The sequence below is a fragment of the Cyanistes caeruleus genome, chromosome 7, assembly GCF_971803275.1.
Source record: "Cyanistes caeruleus chromosome 7, bCyaCae1.hap1.1, whole genome shotgun sequence".
NCBI lineage: Eukaryota > Metazoa > Chordata > Aves > Passeriformes > Paridae > Cyanistes > Cyanistes caeruleus.
In genome coordinates this window covers 24738954-24760594 of record NC_141707.1, presented here as the reverse complement: position 1 = coordinate 24760594, position 21641 = coordinate 24738954, and the positions used below count along the sequence as shown (strand labels likewise).

Genomic DNA, 21641 nt, shown 5'->3' with positions numbered 1-21641 from the left:
TACTACATTTACAGTTTAGTAGAGAGCACAGTTACAATGCATATGTGACTACAGGGTAAAATTAAACATGAAGTACATATTCCTGAGGAAGAATAGCTTTTCTGTTTTCTGCTATTAGTGTATGCTGCCTCCCTTTATACTAAATTCAGCTTGGTGTTTGTAAAGAAAAGCAAAGGCTTTGCAATTCACCAGTAAGTAAAGCCAGTTGTTTTCATGGTGTTGGTTTTATTTCTTACGATATTGTCACTAAGTATTATTGTCCAGATTTGCCAAAGTATAAGGTGCCTTAGTAATTAGTAATTGATAATTAGGGAATTCTGCATGTAGCTCAAGATCCTGGTCTAAAGACAAAACTAAATGTGCATCCCCTTTCTTAATGTGCATGAGAATAAAGCTGCCTTGATCAGACATTTCTTCTCTCATCTCCTTTTGTCCTATTGGCTCGTGTTTTTCTTGGTTTCCGGTAACCAGTGTTTACTCATCATCTTGCAGATTTTACCAGGGGAAGTTTTACATGTCAAAGTTAGCTGTAATCATACCTCACTAAGAACTGATGCATAAGAAATAGATTTAACAAGTAAAATTTAATTCTTAAACCCCTTTTTGTTCCTGAGTCAGAAAAGTTAATAATGAAATACTAAAAATATCTTTGTTTTCTAGTACTGTACAATCTTGCCAATAGTTCCCAAATGAAAAGTAGCTTGTCTGTCCTTTTTTCTGTTTTTTAGAGAAATGATGAAGAGGCTGTTGTGGATAGAGGTGGAACTCGCTCCATTCTCAAGACACATTTTGAAAAGGAAGATCTAGAAGGTGAGGGATGATTTTTCTGTGCTTTATATTGTCACTTCTGAAAGTACTGAAATGTAATTCTAATGTGTAAACTTATTGACTTGAGCAGGGATGCAAAGAGACAAGAGAGTAGAATCTCATCACTTATTTTAAAAAGAAATACTGTTTTCTTCTCACAGCGGTGTCCAGAAACAGATGATGGTGGAAGGAGTTACTATGGTCAAGTCCTGTGAATATGCATGTGTGACTTTAGATAAGTCTTTCAAGCTTTCCAATATGCAAATGCAAGCAGGACTGCTGATTTAGTACTCATAAAGGCTTCAACATTTGCATTACAATCCTCATGTAGTTTCCTAGCCACATCTTCAGCTGAATAAAAGCATTTCTGGAGTGTCAGAGATTGGGTACATATTTGCTGATATTCACTCCAGAAACCACCTAATTTGTCCATGTAGAAGAAAGTGAGAAATTGTGAGAATGGTTTAGATACTGCTCTAATGAGTCAGTTGCATTTCTGTTTGTTTAGTGTATCCAAAACTTTGGTTACTACAGTACTTAAACTCTTGTATTGAGTTGTATGAGTCCCCAGGTCATAGTTATGATGAAAATGAGTTTCTGTTTCACATATGATATCCCTTTCCTGAGACTGGAGCTGGCTGATTTTGTTAGCTTCTTGTAGAGGGGACATGGAGGTTCCTGTCTTTGTCACACAGATCCACTTGAACTAGCCCAAAAGAAATACTAAGATCAACATGCTCCATCTGAAAAGTTCCCTGCTTCAGGTTTAAAGTGAGGTAGCTCCAACTGTGCAGGAACTTGAGATTTCTAAATGCCTTGATTACTTCATCATTTTTTTTTTCTTTTTTTTTGCTGTCTGTATGAACTTTGTGTTCTCTGATATATGTTGGCCATACTGATGATTTCATTGAAACACCAATGGTACACAGCAACTCTCTGTTACTACTTCCTTCAGCAATGCCTCCCTCAAAAAGCAGAGGTAGCTGCACCTGAGAGGGGCCTGGCAGTGTCTGTGTGAGGTTGTCTCTCACAGAAGGATGTTAGATGCTGTGCAGTGGGGCATGTATGAGGTAGGTAGCTCTCTACTCAGTCTAGGGGAAGTCTGGGTGTGTCTCACCCAGGACAGATAGATCTCAGGTAGGATGTTTCAGGGTGGCATTTAGAGTTGTGGTGTCTCCAGGGGTAAGAGTACCACTGGGGCAGGCTGGCAATGATGGTTTTGGGCTTAGGCACAAAACCCCGTATTTTGAATCTCACATCAAATCTGTGGTCATCAGTCCCTTGGTTGCATCCTTGATCAAAGAGAAACCATTGTATCTGGTGTCCTTAGAGAAACACCCAATAAAGGAGTGGGAGCTCCCTGTCTCCCTTTCTCAATGGTACTGGCTCAAAGAGCTTTTGTGGGGTGAGTCTACCCACAAAAATATCCTTTTGCTGAGTCATATTGTATATGATGGTAAGGTGGCATTTTGAAAATGGACAGCTTTCTGGGCAATGACATCTCTAAGCTCAGTCACATGAATAGACTGAAGCATTAAGGTTGCCAGAGTTACTGTGATGTTCCACATGTGACTACATGGAACATAATTTAAGAACTGTTTTTCATTATTTTTTTCCCTACCATCCTATGTACGTAGAGTTCCTCCTGTGAAATATCAGTGAAAATATTATTTCAAAGATCTGCTCTTAGGATGTTATCAATGGAAATTGGAACATGGCAGTGATGCTCCCACAATCATTCCATCAATTTAAATTGAATTAAATTTCAAATACTGAAAAATTCTGCAGTTAGAAAATAAATCTGCTTTTATTAAAAATAAAGTCTTATTGTTTCATGATGTTCTAAGAAAACAATTTTTCAGTGTAGAATCAATCCTTCATAATGCAGTTAGCTTTCTCAGAAAAATTTCATGCTCACTCTAAGTTCAGATCAGGTTGTCTTTAAATACATAATCACTACCTTCAAAAATACTAAGTGACATAATAAGTTTTGAAGAGATAGCAGATTTTAATATCCAGTTGCTGTTAATAGCATGTCCATTTATTTTGCAGTACATGTAGGCATTTCTCCCCCTGGAAACAGTGAATGTGACTCACAAATGTCTGTCTTACTCACTGTACATTGTGTTGGGTTCTGCTGAAAAATGTGAATTTTTTCTAATGACATAACAGCTATGAAATATGAAATTAAATAATCAGGTGCTAATTGCATACCTTAGAAAAATAATATTATCAGACTATTAGTATGTATTATGTAATTAGCTTTTTGACAGGCATTTAATTGGGTTTATGTTTTAAAAATGTAAATAGCTAGTTACTGAATATTCTAGGGAAGACTAGATTTGCCAGGGCGTAAGTTTCAATGGCACCATGTCAGCACCATTTCAAAAACTGCAATTCATATGAAGAACTTCAGGTTTAAATCTGAACATCTGAACAGTATTCAACTTCGTATTAAATCTTGTCATTATAAGTATTTTGTCTTCTTTTTTTCTTAAATTTTATATTCTCAACTTTTGAATTTCAGAAATACTGATTTAAATGTGTACTAAAATTTCCATTTAAAATTTCAAAGCAAATATTTGGACTTGCATATTTTAGGCAGTCGTTGTGCAACTATACTGCAAGTACATTTCTTGTTGAAAGCATGAAGATATGATGATTAATCCTGCCTCGAAGAAGAGACACGAGAATAGATTTTTGCCTCAGTCTCTCTAGATCAGTATTTTCTTTCCCTGAGCAGTATAGTAAAAGTTTGGGAACATATGACAGGAACTGCAGAGGGAACAGAAGAGATGTGGCACTGATCTTAGTGCCAGTACTTGCAGTAAGTACTTCAAACTGTATCTTTTTACTTAAGTTTGGTAGTGCTTCAGAGGTGAATTGTCTGCAGAGCTTTGGCATTCAGATTTTCAGCATGAATTATTTTTCCATGTAATTAATTTTTTTGTGAGTTGTAAAGTCAGGATCAGTCACTAATATTGAATAGGTCATTTGTCTGACTGTTGTTAATAGAAGGACTGAAAGGCATTTATAAAAGCAAAAAATATTATATTCCCTGGCTTTAATCACCTGTTTTGCATGTTTTCTTTCAACGTGTGTCCAGACAAAAATCCTACTGAAATAAATATGCTCTCATTTTTATCAGTGGTGTAATTCCTAAAAGAGAATTTGGCACTGATTCTGAGTGCTCAAGTATTTAATTGCAAAAGGACATGTTGTACATGTACCTGCCTGGCAGCTAGGTAAGTTTCCATGGACAGATGTGCACATCCACTGTTGCTCTCAGCTTATTCCGTGGAGTTGGCTCTGGCTCTCTGCCATTGCTTCAATGCACGGTCAGTAAGAGCAGCTTTCTGATCTGATGAATACACCTACTGTTTATCTCATAGGTCAGAAATACTTGGATTGCTCTGTGCTGGAGATCTCAGATTTTCTCAGGTCACATGCTGAGACTTTTGGACTATGTAGATATGCAAGGGGATTGACATTAAATACACTCTGACCAAGGTATTTTCCTTATGCCCACCGTGTTACTGAGAGGGAAAGTGACCGTTCCATGGCCATCCTCAGCTGCAGGATTTTTCTGAGAGTGTTTCAGAACTACTGGGGGTGTTACTGCTTTGAGAAGCAGCTTCAACATGGAGATGGATGGAGATCAGATTGTTAGGTGAAGGTTCAAGAATGAATTAGGGATGAATTCTGTCTCTGTTGGAGAAAATTGCAAAACGATCCTTGATTCAGAGGAGTCAAGATTTTGCTTTAGCTTTTTATGTTTCATTCATTTAATCTGCCTAAGTGGTGTGGGGAAATTTGCCTCAGGGGAAATCAAGTTTGCCATGTTTCATATCTCTGAGGACACTGTACAGTATATGCATCGCAGTACATCAGAATATGTCTCCTGACACTTTTTACAAAATTCAGATTATGTGGATTGCTTACCAAAAATCACAAAAACCCTTCAAGTTTAATTAGAATAAAAATATCACTAGTACAACACAGATTGATGCAGAAGCTGAGGCTTTTAACTTAATAAACCAAAATTTAATTTTAAATTTTGTAGAGGTATTTTGCAATTAACAATGTGCATGAAGGATAATTTTGATAGTAGATGCTGAACAAAAAAGGTGACATTCCAGAGTATTTAATTATTCTCTTTTAAAAATAGTTATTTTAGTTATATTTTTTCTTTTTAGATTTGTTCTAGCTTGTGACAATAATTTAAATTTTTTTTTTAAATTAAATTTTGATTATATAGTGTTGGGGTTAATATATGAAAAACCTCATTGTGATTAAATGATAACCTCCATATGTTATTGCTTAGTAGAAATTTGAGTGGCTAAAGTATTTTAAGTAGCCTTTTATTCTCAGAGACTGGACCTTTTTAGCAGAAATAACATCATAGCACACCTGTCTGCCACTGACATTATTTACCTGAAAATTAATAGGACCTAGCAGGTCATAGGACTGAAACAATATAAATTTTAATAACCTGGCCTTGATTCACCTGCGCCTCAATGCAGAAGCAAGTCAGACACTGGCTCTGCTTGGTCAGACAGGAGCATCAAGCAAGATTTCCCTTCCTTTTGGCTCCCAGGATGCTCCAGCCTACTTCAAATAATTTGTTACCATGTCAGTACAGATCCCCTGCTCCAAGCTTCCTGGCCTGGGCTTCCCTTGGGTGCCCTGCTCATCCTGACATTCGCTCTGACCTCACTCGTGCTCCTTGCAGCAATGTTTGCTGCACTTAGATGGGAACAATAAAAGCTGTGGCAGCAGAGTCAGAGAATGATTTGGCTTAGTCTGTACCTGAAAGGTTGCTCTTTCATTTTGTTGTCTACCAGGTATCACACACTGAAGCTTATTCCATTAGTGATTCCTAAGGCACATGTTTCCGTAGTTACTCTCATCTAGTTTTGTTTTCTTTTTCCCATGTAATTCAATATTCCTTGAGATCTCACTTTTCTCCTTTTGTCTTGGCAATCACCTGGTTTGATCCCTTTGCTCCTGTTGTCCCTCCTCAGCAGTTTCTGTGTTAGTGAGGAGGTGGTTCACCTTGAAGGTTCATGAGTAACTCAGAAGGATATGTTCACAGAATCTCTTTGAAATGATGAATAATGAAATAATGGAAAGTGCCGCAGTGTTGGTTGGACGCTGCAATCTTTAGCTGATGTTTTGGTTGTGAATTTGGTTTGAATTTGCTCTGAGCTTCACAGACAGGAAACTTTTCAGGATTTGTAGGGACTAATAATTTCAAATACTTCACTTTGTGAAATCCCAGATGAAATTAACATAAACCAATTTGCCATTATTGGTGAAAGCTGATAAACTGCAGCATCAGAAGACAGAAACATTCCTTTTTTAACACACAGTTGTACTGGTACCGAGCTTGATTTTTTATTTTTTTAAATTTTTTTTAGCTTGTTGCTAATTTAGAAATATAGGTCAAATTCTTCTCTCCAATAACCACAGCTTCACTCTCCATCAGTGAAAAAGTGGTATATCAGAGCAGGTCCTTTAATATGCTGTGTCTGCTGGCTTTTTTCCTTTTGTCTGGCAAGGTCCTGATCGTGTGATAGAACCGTACATACAGTACTTCTGGACTCCTCTGGAGTAATGTGGGAAATTTGAAATATAAGCACTGGTGAAAAAATACTTTTTAGCCCACCTACAGTCTGGAAAAATCTTTTGTTAAAATGCAAGATATTTTTGTGAGGGCAGTGAATGACTGAGGCTCTTTAAAAGGTCAACTTTAATGATTTCAGTGAGATGCTCTTATCCTCCATATTCAATGTGTCCTTAATGTTATCTTGGGTCAGGGATATTGTTTTTATCTTTTTTTTCCTATATAATTTCTGTTAAAATCTACCCTAGAATATAAATTACATGTATAATCTAAAAAATATTTTGGTGGTTTTCTTGTCAGTTCCTCCAAATTATGGCACAGCAAAAAAGCGATAAAATGGGCTTTGGGCAAACCATAACCACAGAAACTGTTGATTTAGGAAGGATTGCTTTTGTCCTTTCTGCTTTTTCTCCATCTCTGCCTCCCTGCTGCACTACAATAACGAATCATGAGTCATGTACTCTCTACTCCTACACAATTCACCATAATAATTTTCTTTCCTGTAAGGAGGAAGGCAATTTTTTTTAACCCTGCATGGACTGATGTTTTCTGTGATGGTTTCTGTCTACCTCACTGTTCATTTTTGAGAGGATGAAAAATTTCACTTGGTTCATATACTCTAGCTGTCAATGCATACAGGAGGCTTCAAGGCACTGAGCATTTTCCAGGGGAGGCGAAACCCCCGTGGTCCTGCTGAGGTCAGCAGTCAGCTGAGACTTGGCTTGAACTGCTGCCAGAGAATTCTCTCTCAAGGCATCTTGCCTTTGCAATGTGTTTCCTCAGGAGGTCACAGAAGCCTGCCTTTACTCTTTCTGGAGGTGTTTCAAGACCCATCTGTTCCCTTATCTGCCCCTTCCCTCCATGCCTATGATCAGGGATTTGAAAGCCTTGGTGTCAGCAGGTGCCTCAGGCAGAGTCAGATAAACCCAGGTGGAAGACAGCACAAGCACATGTACCCTGAGCATCTGGTGCTCATGGATGATTAGATCCAGGACAGTCATTTTTTTACACGATTGCCACCAACTTGGCTGGTTCACTGAGAAGCTCTAAAGTATCTACTTGAGTTCCACATTCCTGGTGCAACATGGAGACCTGAAAGAATTTCCATGCTGAAAGAGGCTCTTCTCCATGGTTTATGCTGTGTTTAATTTATGTTACAATTTTAAAAGTCAGAATTGGCTTAGATATCAATGAGTCATAGGATTTATCTGGTCTTCCTAAGTTTTTATATTAACCTTACATTGGCATCAGTAGTATTTTATCTTAGAAAGACTGTGACTTTGTTCTTGCAAAAACATACTCTAAATTCAAATGTTGATTTATTCCAGATGTGCTGCTAGGAAAGTGAAACATGAACACAAGCATTAGTACCTCCACTATTAGGATTTAGGAGAAAATAATTTTTAAAAACAGATCCACTGAGAAAATGCAGTAAAATGCAAAGATTATTTACAATGTGAAAGCTTTAAAGAATTGCAATGTGCTGAATTTATCTGCTCTGCAATGACCTTTATACAAAACTACGCATCCACTGGTAGATTGTATAAAGATTGTTTTTAATAAAAGACTATTCTGAATCAAATTGTACATAACTGGGGAAAAAAACCTAGGATACAAAATTAGTTCATATGTATTTATTTATAGTATAAGAAGCTTGTGGTTTACTTTCAAAACATTAAAATACTCCTTGAGTTCAAGAATTTAAGGATTGAAGAAATAATAACCCTTGTTAGAAAGCATTCTTTTTAATTTTTACAGGATTACATTAAATCCAAATTACATTATAAAATATTTAAAAGGAGTCCTGTTTATTATAATTAATTTTGAGACAGATGAAAGTGCATATAAGCATGTGGAAAAACTAGGATCTTCCCTAAACTTTTGAAGGAAAAAAGGTATTGTGCTGTGTCTTCTGTTTGTGGAGGTATGAATTCATTGCCCTAGAAAAGACAGATATGAAACATACATTATTAATATGAATACGTTTGACAGAGACATTTCTAAGAATAAAATCTAAGTAGAAGTGTTGTTTTGGGTTGCTGTGTTTCAAAGGAGAAATTATTCCTTACACTTTAAATTTATTTTAAGAACCCAATAGCAAATTAATAATCAAAAAAAACAGGCTCAGAATAGCAATTGTTTTTGCATATCCCTTGAGAATGACAGAAGTAACATCTAAAAATGATTTTCAGAACCTGGCATTCTGGGTCTTTAAAGCCAGAAGCCTATCCTAGCTACCTATCTTATGCATTAAATAAATGAAAAGAAAAAGAAATGTAGTGGGATTTCTACAGCTCTGAAAACACACAACCCATTATAGCTGATGGTGCTTGATGACTTAACTTAGCTACTTCTGGAAATCCCATTACAATTATTTGAGTGATGTGACATATCAAATGGAGATGGAGAGGAAGGATTTGTAAATGTTTCCCTTAATTTATTGGAATTAAGATATTTTTAATGGAATGCCAAGAGCACATATTTTTTTGTCCCAGTGCCTCCCATTCTTCCAAAAACAATTTTAACACAGACACAAAAAACAAATTTAACAATTTTCTTTTGGTAGGGAGAGCAATCTGTTATGCTTACCTCTTAAACCATATGCCAGTTCTGGGTGAGAATGGTTGTTAGGTTGTACCTGATGTCAGTGGTTTGTACCCTGATGTAATCTTCAGTTGTTACAACTTCCCATACTTCCCATACTTCCCATACTTCCCATACTTCCCATACTTAGTGTTTTTGTAGCCTTGCCAAGAATGAGAAATTGTGATCTAATTGAGCTAAGGGCTGTGAAAATGTATGGCAGAGCAGAATTATTTTACAATATTTGAGCAATATTAAGTCATTTTTAGTTGACATCCTAATGATGTAAATAATAAAAGACACAAAAAAGTTTTTAAAGATAAATGAAAGAAATGCCCGTATCATTTATTATCTATAAGGATATCCTTGATAGTGGATATCCTGGTTGATCCTGACTTCTCTCTTAGAGATGCCCTTTCTTTTTAGAAATTTTAGTCAGCTTTTCCTAATATCTGCCCTGGTCTGTCTGTGATTGACTTTCTAGTCTTGGCAAACTTAGAGGGCTCTCTGGAAACTCTGGTTTTATAATGCCTTGGACAATTTGTACAGGAAAACGTACCTTACATTCTGGGCTCTAGTTCATAATACCTACCATGAAAAGGTTACTTGAAGTAAGGTAATGCAGTAATTGGATTTCTTTTGTATTTCCTCTTTCTTTTTTTGCTGCTTCTCTCATTCATTGTCATTTTGTCAGCAATTTAGAATTCATTACTCTTTTGTTCCCAGATGGTCTCTTTTTTGCTCCACAGTTCTGATCTTTTAATAAACCAGAACTACTTAACTCTGAGAGTTTTTGCTTTTTGCTCTATGATTATTCAGTAGGAAGCTATTGCTTTTCCCCTGTCAGTTTCTTTTCTTCGTGTTTGTCAGAACCTGGTTACAAGCACCTACCTTCCTCTGTGTGTTTATTGAAATTATGCCTAGGTGGGACTCTGCTGGTCTCAGTAGGTTCACACCTACTGAGTGTAGAGTAAAATACACTTTGCTTTTTCCTGATGTCTATTTCAGTTTCCAGGTTCTTATTTTTTTTTCAGTGTGAACTGATTGTGTCTGTATAAGGAAAATTGCTGTGGCATTCAGACACAGATAAATGTTCTGGCACTGTATCCCAGTGTACTGAATAAAGAACAGTCTGGACTCAAGTACTGGTTTCAGCCCTGGAAATTAATTGAAATGTGAGTCTCAATCAGCATTTCCTGATGCAGGTACAATCTGATCATTGACGTAGGAGAAAACTAGGTTAAGCATGCCAACTTCTATCACAAATCAGCAGGAATGTACCAAATTACTAAATTAAAAAAAGCAATCTATTTGCACCTCTGGAAATTACTAAAGTCTTAGGAAGGGTAAGCCATTCCTTTCAAAATGTTATTTTGCTTTTTCTTCTGTCTGAAAAGGGGGATAAGAAAATGTAAAAGTAGTGCATTACTCATGTACTTCAGTATCTTTTTAATGAATTTTTCTTTGTGCCATGCACTACTGACTGCAATGCATTTGAAATACACAAAAGGCAGCACTTAAAACCATTTATTGGGTTAAATGTAATAAGCAAGAAGAAAGACATATTTAATAGTTAAATAAATAAATATTTTTCAACTTGTGGACTTTGTTTTAGGAAAAGCTCCTGACTCTGCAAGACAAGTCTCTCAAAAATTGGTGTCTCTGCTTTCTAGTCTCCTCTACATGGATCAAAGTTAAGGAAGTAACTAATGTGGTGTCCAGTCTTTTCTCCAGCCTTTTTGGCTCTTCCTCTGCAGAGAATCCCTGTCAATGTTGAATTTCTTTTATATTTTGTGACACATGCTGCCTTGCTGTGTTTTCTGTCTCCATGGGATTAGAGATCACGTGCTTAGAGTACCTTAGCTTAGTGTTCTTGACCTTTTTCGGATGATTGACACTGCTGAATGATTGCAGCAAAGCAGCAATTATCCATGAGATGTGTTATGTTCATTTCAAGGAGAAAATAATGCTATTTGAGATGAGTAATCTGGACTATGTCTTTCTGCTGAGTAAATGTAGGAGACCTGCCTGTAGTGAGTCATGTTTCCTTTCCCATTTGTTCTGGTTAGTGGTTCTTTCTGCACATTTCTGCTGTGCTCTCTCCCTTCTAAATGCTTTACTGTGCTCTGATCCTGTTAACTCACATAGCAAGAGAGCTAAATATTGTGGGCTTGATCAGCAACATAAAATTCGTCAGGCTTGAAGGCAGCAGGCATGCAAAACATACCTTCGTATGTATTTAAAAAAAGAAGAAAGAAGAAATGAAAGCACCCTAAGATACCAGCAATGTATTTATGATGTGAGCATGTAAAGTTGTATAGGGATTTTTTTGCTATTGTTTACAATGTATTTTATTGTTTTTTTTTTATATATATTTTTTCTTTGTTTTTTTATTCAGTGAATTTCCCACAAGAATTCTGTCAAGGTTTGGCTCATAAATAGGAATGAATTTGGTAAAGTTCTTGTACACATAAAGCAAACAGCAACTTTACCAAATGTTCAATCCAAAGAGATCCATGTGTCTCTTCATATTACTGTTTTGGAAGACATTTAACAGAACACCTGTCTGGCTTTAATGAAAGTTCACATACAAAAATTTTGTATGCAAATTTTTTTGAAGGAAAAAAAAAATATATCTGGCACTGCATCATAAAGACTTCAGTACTGGGATTTCTTCCTGTATCAAGGGGTTGTGTATCTGTGATGCTTAATCATCATTATTCAAATCAATACTGTTATGACTATTAACATTAGAATAATCAATATTATATAACTTCAAAGTTATCATAAGAATTATACCATTAATCCTATTAAGTTTACTTACATTGTTGTTGTGTTGCCATAGCTCCTTTCTCAAAGGTACCTTTTTTTACCTGTAGGCCATCGAACATTGTTCATTGGGGTTCACGTGCCACTGGGTGGAAGAAAAAGTCACCGACGCCATCGGCACCGTGGGCATAAACACAGAAAGAGAGACAGAGAGCGAGATTCAGGATTAGAAGATGGGAGAGAATCTCCTCCTTTTGGTAAGACAAATTTCATTTTTGGATATGTCTTCAGTAAACGTCAGCATGATTACGTATACTCTCTCCTGTTACCACTTGGACATTAGTAGCAGCAGGGTTTTGGAGAATCCACCAGAGCTTCTGCTGGTGATTCATTCCCATGAACAAATTCACTGACGGGCAGCAGCCAGTGGCAGTCTGTAGCTGAGAAGGCTCAGTAGTTTCTAGCTCTGAAGGAGCACTGTGGGAGACTGTTCCTAAGTGCTCTCACAGACTGCAGCCACCACTGGGGGGGAAGTTCTCTATGGCACCTGCTGCCTCAGGCCAGGCTCTGGAGTATTTGCCCCTAAAATGTAGCATAGAAGAGTTGTGGTCCTTTACATTTAGTTTTGTAGTAATGTTGATGTTACTGAAGCTGCAGTGCTTTATCAGATTCAAACCGTGACCTAGGTTGTGTCTACCTTTTTCCTAATATGACACTGTAAATGTGCCATTGTAACTTGAATCTGCTAACTGTGGACTTGAGGAAAAAGCAGGGAAACAGTAACAAGAAAAGTTTGGGTTTTTTTACTTTTAGTGAACAAACCTGATATGAAGTATAACTCCAAAAGTTCTCAAAATTTTAAGTTAGAAAACATTACAGAGAAGAGAAGAAGGTAGTCATTAATAAATTAGTTAAGCTTTATCTCCAAACGCCAAAGTTTTGTTCTGTTCAAAAATAAAAAGTGCATGCTATGAAATGTCCAAGGCTGTGGAGTTTTAAATATAATGGAAGTGTGTGTGTAGAAAACAATTTGCTAGTGTGTTTTTAAATCATTAGAGAAATGTGCCAGTGTAATTTCAGGTTACAGAATAGTAATTATAAGACTTTCTTTTAATCAGAAGTTTGTGTTATGTACGTGGAAAGCTTTTGAGCAAGTGTACTGCAAGTGGTGATGATTAGAGCTTGAAATTCTTAAATCTTGTGCAATGGTTTATTATATTGAGAGTAAAACAAAGTCAAGACTTTTTCAAACTTAGCAGATACAAGTTATGTTTTGAAGACTGAACAGTGAAGAAAAAATTGGCTGTGGTGGTTCTGTCTGGAATGGATTTCAAATGTACAAAGACCCAATACAATATTGAAACCATTTTCTTGGAAAAAAACAAAGTTCATAAATTATTAAAACAGTTTTCAAAAAGAATATGCATATATACATATAAAGTCAGATTAAAAAGAAACAATTGAAAGTTACATTAGCCAAGAAGTGAGATATCTTGAACTATGAAACAGTGTCTTCTGTTGAGTCATCTGGTTTTATTTAAGTGCCAGTATGTGACACATTTTGGCTGAGAACTTCACTCTGTTCTTTCAACTTCTGGAGACCTAGGCTTGTGTCCTCCTTAATGTCAAAAGTTAAAAAAAAAAACCCAAAAAACTAACTGGCTGAATCTGTTCTTAATATTCTTTGACATTTGTGCGTACAATAAAATACGTTCAACATAATTCTGTGTTAGCTAAATCAGCCTGTGTTCAAAGGATCTCTGAGGGTGAAATTGCAGTAATATGAAAAAAAGATAGTTTTGAAGCGCATTTGTAACTTGATGTTCACTGCACTCGTCCTCTGGTGTACCTCAAGAAATGACTACAGAGCTGCAGTTTTTTAAGTCACATTTTCAGTTTTAAAGGTATTATAGCTACCAGTTAAAGGGTGTGTGTAAGTGGTGTCACTTGACAGACAAGTTACAGGTCATAAACATGGAAATCTTTTCTGGACTTAGACTGCTGAAGATATTCTTCAAAGTGCTTGGTTGATAGAAATTCAAATAATCCAAAAATAGAACCGCAAATCTGGAAATATCCAGTCTTTTCACCCTGAATAATTATCTGAATAGTAAATTTTGAGGGTTTTTCCCTTTGTCTATCTGACTCCTGGAAGTTTGGCCAGTGAACTAGATTTTGAGCTTTGACATCTGTCCATCCAGGCAGAAATGTGGTGTTCTACAGACAAGAGTGAAAGGGATTTGCCTAATGAAAACAAATCTTAAAATGCTACTGTGATGGTGAGGTTAAGCACATATAAGGCAGGCAATAAAAATAATAGATAGATTAATAGTAGTCTATACCCACCTCCTTCTTTTGCTATAGTTTTTCCTTACAGGAGTTTCAGACAGCTTGTTGTGCTGCCTGTGGAGAAGCTTTGCCTTTAGAGAGAATATAGGCATAGTTTTTCTATGCTTTATTTGCACAGAGGGAGCAACAGATACTTCCCACACTAAATCTGAACCTACTAAGCCTCAATAAGCTTTTTAGCTCTTCTTCCCCATGACTTAGTTTCCAACAGTAACCAGAATCAAAGGAAGCTCGAAGGAAGACAAATGCACTTCCTTTTTTTGATGTGTAACTCAATATGAGGGACTGCATTACCTGAGAGTAGATGCAAACTAGTCCCTTAATTTCTGAATCATTCTGATTTAATTAAACAAGCAGAAATGCTTAGCTCCATCTTCCTATCGACAACTTTTAATGCATTTCTGCCAAATAGTAAAAGGCTGTATGCTTGGGAACTGTGAGGGAGGAGGGGAAAGAAAAAACATTTTGATGAGCAGGTGCAAGAAGAAAAGATGGAGAAAATAAGCACTGTGAGACCAACTGATAGAAAACAGTGCTTTGAAGTAAGTCAGAAAAATACATAAGGATTTTTATGATACAAGAGAATAAATTAGCAGTGTTTTGAAGCAGTGAAGTATGAAAGGAGATATAATAAAAGCAAAAGATCCAACAACTGAATAATAGAGATTCTGGAACAAGTAAAGACCTGAAATATTCAGACATGAAGTGCTCCACACTGCTCAGTTAATTCAGCATGGGATAAAGTATTATTTTTTTGTCATAATCAATAACTGTATAATTTATAACTTTTTCTGTGCAGATCTTGCTCTGCCATCACTGTTCCAGAGGCCTGTGCAGGGCACCTTGTGCTGTGGGGCTGTGTGGACCCCGATGAGGAGTGGTTCCACCAGGGTCCTGTCTAGTGAAAAACAATTTCTTTAAGTGTTTTCTGTGTATCAGCATGAGTAGAAAACCTCTAGTCAGTGTAATGACAACAGGGGAAGCTTCCTGGTGATCCCTTTGAGTCCTGTCTGGGAAAGCTGTACCAGCTACTTTCTGGGAAGGTTTCTGTAGCGAATAAAATTTTTAGAACATTCTGACATCAGCTCATAAATTTTTTTTTTTTTAATCTCCTACTGTCACTTTTCAAAAATAACCCAAATGTTCTTAGTGTACAGATTCAGAGATAACTCCAAATTAGGCAAATAATATGCAAAATATGTACTTAGTAGAATGAGAGTCTTGTTATTTAGGGGCACAGGTTCATCACTCAGGTTTGGGTTTTATTTTCCCTACACCTGATTCTCCCTGCCTGTTGCCTCTTAATGAGATGAGGTTGTAAAAGGTGTTTCCATTTTGCCATAATGAATTTCCTGTAAAATGCACAACTTGCAAATTAAATGGTTTGCTCATTGGGAGGCTTTTTTGGGTAGTAAAAAATGTAAGCTAAGTGATTTCAATGGCCTAGGTTTTCACTGTCTTGTTGCTTAAGTTTCGTCTTTTTGGAGAGCAGGAGAAATTCAGTGAATTTTTCCAGTCTAGTTAAAAGTGCAGTAGTACTATTTGTTTTACTGGAGAGGTTTACTGTTCTCAGCTGAAGTGCTGCTGTTGTAATTAAAGCCCCAATTTCATTTCAGCCTTAGGCTCTCCTTCTCCACAGTTTTCCTTGTGGGGTAAAGTATTGTGACTGCTTTGTGAATTAAATTAGGGAATTGATGCAAATTAAAACTAATTTGATAAAAAAAAAAAAGCTGTTTCTAGCCTGGGGCATCTCCGTGGTGCTGCTTGTGAGGGCAATGGGTGCCAGCCCCTGTGAGCTGCAGGGCCACCAGGCTCCATCAGTGCCGTGGGTCGTGGTGGCACTGAAAGCCTGGTGAGGATTTCCCTTTGGTTGGTGGGGTTGCACTTGCTTGTGTGCATGTGGATTTTAGTGGCAGTTTTCTGTGGCTTTTTTGATGCCTGTTGTTTGCCTGTAACCAATGAAACAGCTTTTTGGTATTCATCAGTTAAAGATATTTAAGTAGCTGTTTTAAAATGGTGGAATAGGAAGAGTTTGGCTCTGAACAGGGTGTCTTTAAGGACAGATTTTGTTGAGGGTTAAAGTGAACAGAGCTGTGAGAGCTGCGGTTTGATTACAGCCTCATGTGTGTCCTGCATGACTAGGCACTACTGAATGCTGTGGAAGGTTTGGTTTGTTCTTTTAAGAAATCTGGATTTAGTAATCCCTGGTTTTAAAGAGGCTTAAATTTGTAATTCATGATACTGGATGTGGTAAGGCAAGCAGAGCAGCCCTGGAGGTGAGCCTGACACAGGAGAGCACACGGCTCAGGAAAGACTCTCTGAAGGTAATGCAGGAAAAAATGCAGTGAATTGCAAAGCTGTTCTTGGTTAGTAGAACCAAGGCTTCTCTTGGCTGGTATAAGAACTGAAGGAAGTAAATTGAAAAGACTCAACTGGATATATTTGGTACCTAATCTCAAGTGCTGAAGGGATATTGGCAGGGTAAAATTAATTATTTGTAAAGAATGTGGCTGTTAAGAGAATTCACCTATTCTTAACTATAGGCTTGTATGATGAAGGATGAACTTGGAAATTTGAATTTCTGGGCAGCTGTGGAACAGATTGCTGCAAATCTGGATTAAAATAATGTATCATAACTGCAGTTTTAAGAATCTAGCAAAAAGAAGAGAGTTAAAGCTTGGGAATTGTCCATATTGTCAAATCCAAAAGATATGATTATTTGTCATAGCCCTGGGTTGATGGAAATAATTCATGTCAAGAAAATGCTGGGATAATTTCTTGAAGCAGATTGTAGCTATAGGGATCAAGTGCCAGAGAATAACCAAAGGGATACTTTCTCCCAGCCCAACCTGTGATTTCTAAGGTCTGTGAAGAGATTTTCAGAAGTGTACTGTATGATTGTTTTCTATTTTATGTGAGCTTTAGTAATGTAAATTTAGTTTTAACTTTTACTAAGTTTTCTAATGGAAAAAAAAAAAATGCGGTCCTTATCTTTACTGATTGCTGAGGACAGGGTCCAGTCTACAAAGGAATGAGGATAGGGGAGAGTCCCCATCCACCACTTCTCTGGTGAGTGCAAGCAGGAGGATTATGAATATTTGTCTGAAATGATGTGGATTACTCTGACTGGTATAGTGGAACAGAATGTCGGCCTGAATTTATGTGAAGGGACTGAGAGTGATCCTCCATTGTTACCCCAGACCAAGTCTTGATTTTACCTTGTTCCCTTAGGCAAGAGGGAGCAGCCCTGACCCAGAGTTGTGGTTGCACTTGGGGATGTTTTAGATGGGGGAAATGCCAATTATGATTCCTTTCTATTTGTGTTTTGCCAGGTGGGAATGTGTTGTGGGACACTATTTGACACTCAGCACTGTTCCAGGGAGCAGCTCTTCATGTTTCCCTCTGGGAATTAGGTTATTAGAAATTCTGGCTTTTAAATTTGCTGTTTTGGGATGTCTATGCCCACATCTTGCATTTGTTTTAGCGATGCTGTTGACTTTACAAGGTGTCATAATATAGATCAATATGTCAGGTTTCTGCAGGGTCACTCCCTTTCTGCAACACTGAGTCCCACTTTGAATTTGTGTGTTCAGCAGTAGCTTAACCACCAAATCTTCATTTTTACCCTTTTATTAGACCAGTGGAATTAGCCAGATTTTTAAGTGTGGAATACTCAGAATTTGCAAGCATGAAATGAATTTGAGGTATCGGAGGTAGTTTGGATGCAAGCTCTGCACGTATCAAATGAGCACAAGCCCAGAGAAAGCCAGGGATAAAACAGAGGGGAGCCACAGCAAACACAAAGGTACTTCAATTTTCCTGACTGAGACTGTTCATTAGCCAAGTAGGAGTGCTGGTTGATGGTACCCCTGTCCCTGTTGTGTACCAGCCTTTTTACCTAGTTCTAACTGGTTGCAGAGGATTTCCTGATCTGGTGGTGGACTGGATGCCTGGGAGAGTCATCAGCTACTTATTGTGAAACTTTAAATTCATATTGCTTCTGATAACTCTGACTACAAATAATATATAAACTATATTTATATAGTTGATATAAAACAACTACAGTGATAGAAATACTATTGTAACAGATTAGTCTCACTCATTTTTTTAAAACGATTAATCTAGATTGTTTTTATTACTTTTTAGAAACAGCAATAATAGTATGAAGTTTTTTTTTTCTGGCTGTGCTACTTAAAGTAGGGGTAGACAAAAATAATATTCAAGCCAATTTCTGTTTGCCTAGAATACAGAAAACATTGTGTCCTAGTTTGCAAATATTATGCTTCTGCACTGAGGATTAAGTTATCACAGTTTGACAGTCAGCAATTGAAGTATTCTTCCATACTGATTTTGAATCACATATTACTAATTTTCTATATAACATATTAATGACATATTTGGTATTTATAGCTCCTATGAATATGAGCCAAATCTATCTGGCATTGCTCATGAAAACTCCTGTTAATTCAGTTTTATAAGTGGAACCAACATATCTGGTGGTTTAATTATAATTTTCCTATTGTTTACATCTTGTAGGGTCTTGTCCTTGAAATAAAATTATTGTACCATAAAGCAAATGATAACTTTTTTTTTTTCATCTTCCAGCTCATTGTCTGAAGATGGAGCTGTGACTTGCACGTTTCAAATACCAATAGAAATCACAGCAGTAAAGAAAGACAGAATCCAGCAGGTTTTTTTACTTCTCTGTTAACAAAGAAGAAGTTAATTTAGTGCATATTTCGTCATTTCTTTAAATGTGGTGCTTAGGGGTGTGGTTTGGTGGTGGACTTGGCAGTGCTTGGTTAGCAGTTGGACCTGATGATGTTAGATGTCTTTTCAACCTAAAAGATTCTGATTCACTCTTGTCAGTCAAGTAGCTCGTTACACAGAAGACCCAGGAAGAGCAAATTACTGCAGTGAGGTGATTCCTTGTTACTACTCACCTGACTTCAAGATTTCTGATCCTCTGCTTTCCTTCCCACGCTGAAAGCATGTATTTGCATGAGGATCATAGCTGTCACAAAGCTGCAGCTCTGCTCTACAGCACTGCTCATTTATTACTTAACAGTAGCAGTTGCTGTAAATCAGTTCTAGTGCTGATTTTATCAAGATTGCTTCTAGTGTTGGTTTTATCAAGAGTGCAGGATGTTCCTGGCAATGCTGTTTCTCAGATTCTAGCTAAGTCCAGCTCTCTACCAAAGTAACTTGTTTTCCATGTTCTGTTTGTAGGCATATGCCCTAATCCTTTTTAAGTTCATATCTCATTGAATTTCATCCTGGAAATTAGTCTTAAGAAGTTGCATGCATCTTAACTAGAATGTATTTTCTAGTCTCAGATTAAAAAAAAAGTAGAATGGTTTTAAGGAAAAAAGAGGACTAAATAGAGTCCTAAATAGAGAGAGAAGAGAAAGCAAAGACAGGGTAAAGTGGAGGAGCTTCTTGCTGTTCTTCAGTGAGTCACCAAAAGTAATTCCTGTAGCTGTACCCCCTGCAGTTCCATCCTCTGATGCTTTGTACTACCCGAGTCCATATCTCTCTTCTTTCTCTCCTGTACTTCTCCTTGGGTTTAATTTCCTTGCTTTGTGAAGGAGTAAAAGGAGTAAAAAGGCTTTACTTTTATTCTGTATCTGTACACTCTTTTTAAGCAAATAGACCTCAAGTGAAAACTATCATGTATTGTGTTTCGTTGCTATAGCAAGTTTAGTGCTGCTATCAAAAAGGTATTTCTATTGCTGAATTTAATTTTCTGTGTCAGTGGCCCATTTAATTCATTTGGATCAGAGCTGTGTTTTCTCTTTAATTAGCATTCAATGGGTGTGTCATCTCATTTCTTTCCAAAATTCAAAGAGCTTGAGGATCCTGTGCAGTGATGCTCTTTGCTGTTAGATGGAATAGCTTGTCTTACAAATATGTTGTAGAACTGAACTTCATTTAGACAATGTTCAAGGAGTCACTGAGCTCTTCTGCTGGATAATCAGTTTTTCAGTTGACTGCCAGCCTGGCCTCTCTCAGCTCTCACAAAGGACTTTTGGTTCCTTTTGAAAATCTAAAATACATTAGCAGAAAAAGCAGCTATGTATTGCCAGGGAAACTACATTTCATCAGAGTCTGTTCATTTGAGATTTGCATTTAAATAAGCAAATTGGATATAGGATTTTTTTAATACAGCACTTGAGCTATGAACATTGAATACACATGTACTTTAAGATGGTCTGTGAATTCTGTGAAATTTTTGAGTGAAAAAAATAATAGTATATCTTCAAAAATATATTTAGCTGTCTGTGCTGAAAGGTTATGAAGAAAATGAGTCAGTAACAGTATTGAAAGAGAAGACAGAGACAGCAAGAATAAAATGAGGAGGCTGGGACAGATTAAGAAGTATATCTCAAGCAGCCCAGCCAAGTAGAAAGAGTTAACAAAGGGGCAAGGGTCAAGTCTGCAATTGCATATTCATATTAGGCAGGTTTCATTTGGTTTCCTTCTCCTACAGAAAAGATTTCACATTTAGTATTCCAGTTTTGTGATCTGAAATGGGTCTGCAGATGTAGGCTTAGGAAGTGGCCAAGTGGTTTTTCCTAACAGTGGAGTAAAAGACTTTTATCAGCTTTATCTGTGCTGCTTTCTGTGGTTTTTTTGGTGGTTTGTTTTTTTTTTTTTTTTTGTCTGGGAGGTACCATTCCAGCTTCCAATAGACCCTGTTCCTATATACATCAGGTTATATCTTGGAGGAGTTTTTTAAAAAGTGGACTTGACAGCTACAGTAAATGAAGAGATCTCAATCTGAATGTGTTTGTGTGTAAATGAATGTTCTTACAGCAGAGCTGTAATTTTTTTTGTGCAGCAGTAAGTAATATGCATGAAAACATCTGGATAATCTCATAAAATTTGTTCACTCAGGGCAAAAATATTGGTGTCTTGGACTTGATATTTTTATTTTTCTCCAGATACCCCATCACAAAGGGTGCAGTTTATTCTTGGAACAGAAGATGATGATGAGGAACACATTCCTCATGATCTCTTTACTGAGCTTGATGAAATCTGTTGGCGTGAAGGAGAGGATGCAGAGTGGAGGGAGACAGCAAGGTGAGTGTTCCCGTAACTTAAAAATTATCTGTAGGTATTGGTTGCTGATGAACTGAGGTATGATTTCAAAGCTGTGGCAAGCTCAGGGAAAGATTTTGGTTATAAATCTGAAATAAAACCATAATTTTAATGCTTATACTACTAGTATTACAACAGCATTTGTTGTTTCCCAGAGCCAGATGTTTTCATCTGTATTTATGAATATAGGTCAGATTGAATACCAATTGAAAAAAAAGAATGTAAATATACAATATTTGTGAACTAAAAATTATTGGGTAAATTCATATTTTATCTTCTAATTTAAAGAATCTTTCAAACTTCATATTTTGTTTGAATCCTGGGGAAACTGCTAAGGGTACCATTATAAAAAGGTTAAAGCAAGGAATGAGATTACTTTTGGAGCAATAGAACTTTTACGTATTCT

General features: G+C 36.8%; 1 protein-coding gene across 9 annotated transcripts in view; it reads left to right on the top strand.

The window, feature by feature from the left end:
* Positions 1-21641, top strand: part of SLC4A10 (solute carrier family 4 member 10) — a 148762-nt gene that overhangs the window by 56873 nt on the left and 70248 nt on the right. For all 9 annotated transcript variants that reach the window (XR_002865979.2, XM_086898586.1, XM_086898587.1 and 6 more), the window contains 3 exons: positions 729-810; positions 11896-12042; positions 21079-21217. Coding sequence is in view for 8 of the 9 variants with exons in the window: in XM_086898586.1 (XP_086754712.1) it covers positions 729-810; positions 11896-12042; positions 21079-21217 (368 nt within the window). In the remaining variant the exon portion in view is untranslated. The remainder of the gene's footprint in view (positions 1-728; positions 811-11895; positions 12043-21078; positions 21218-21641) is intronic.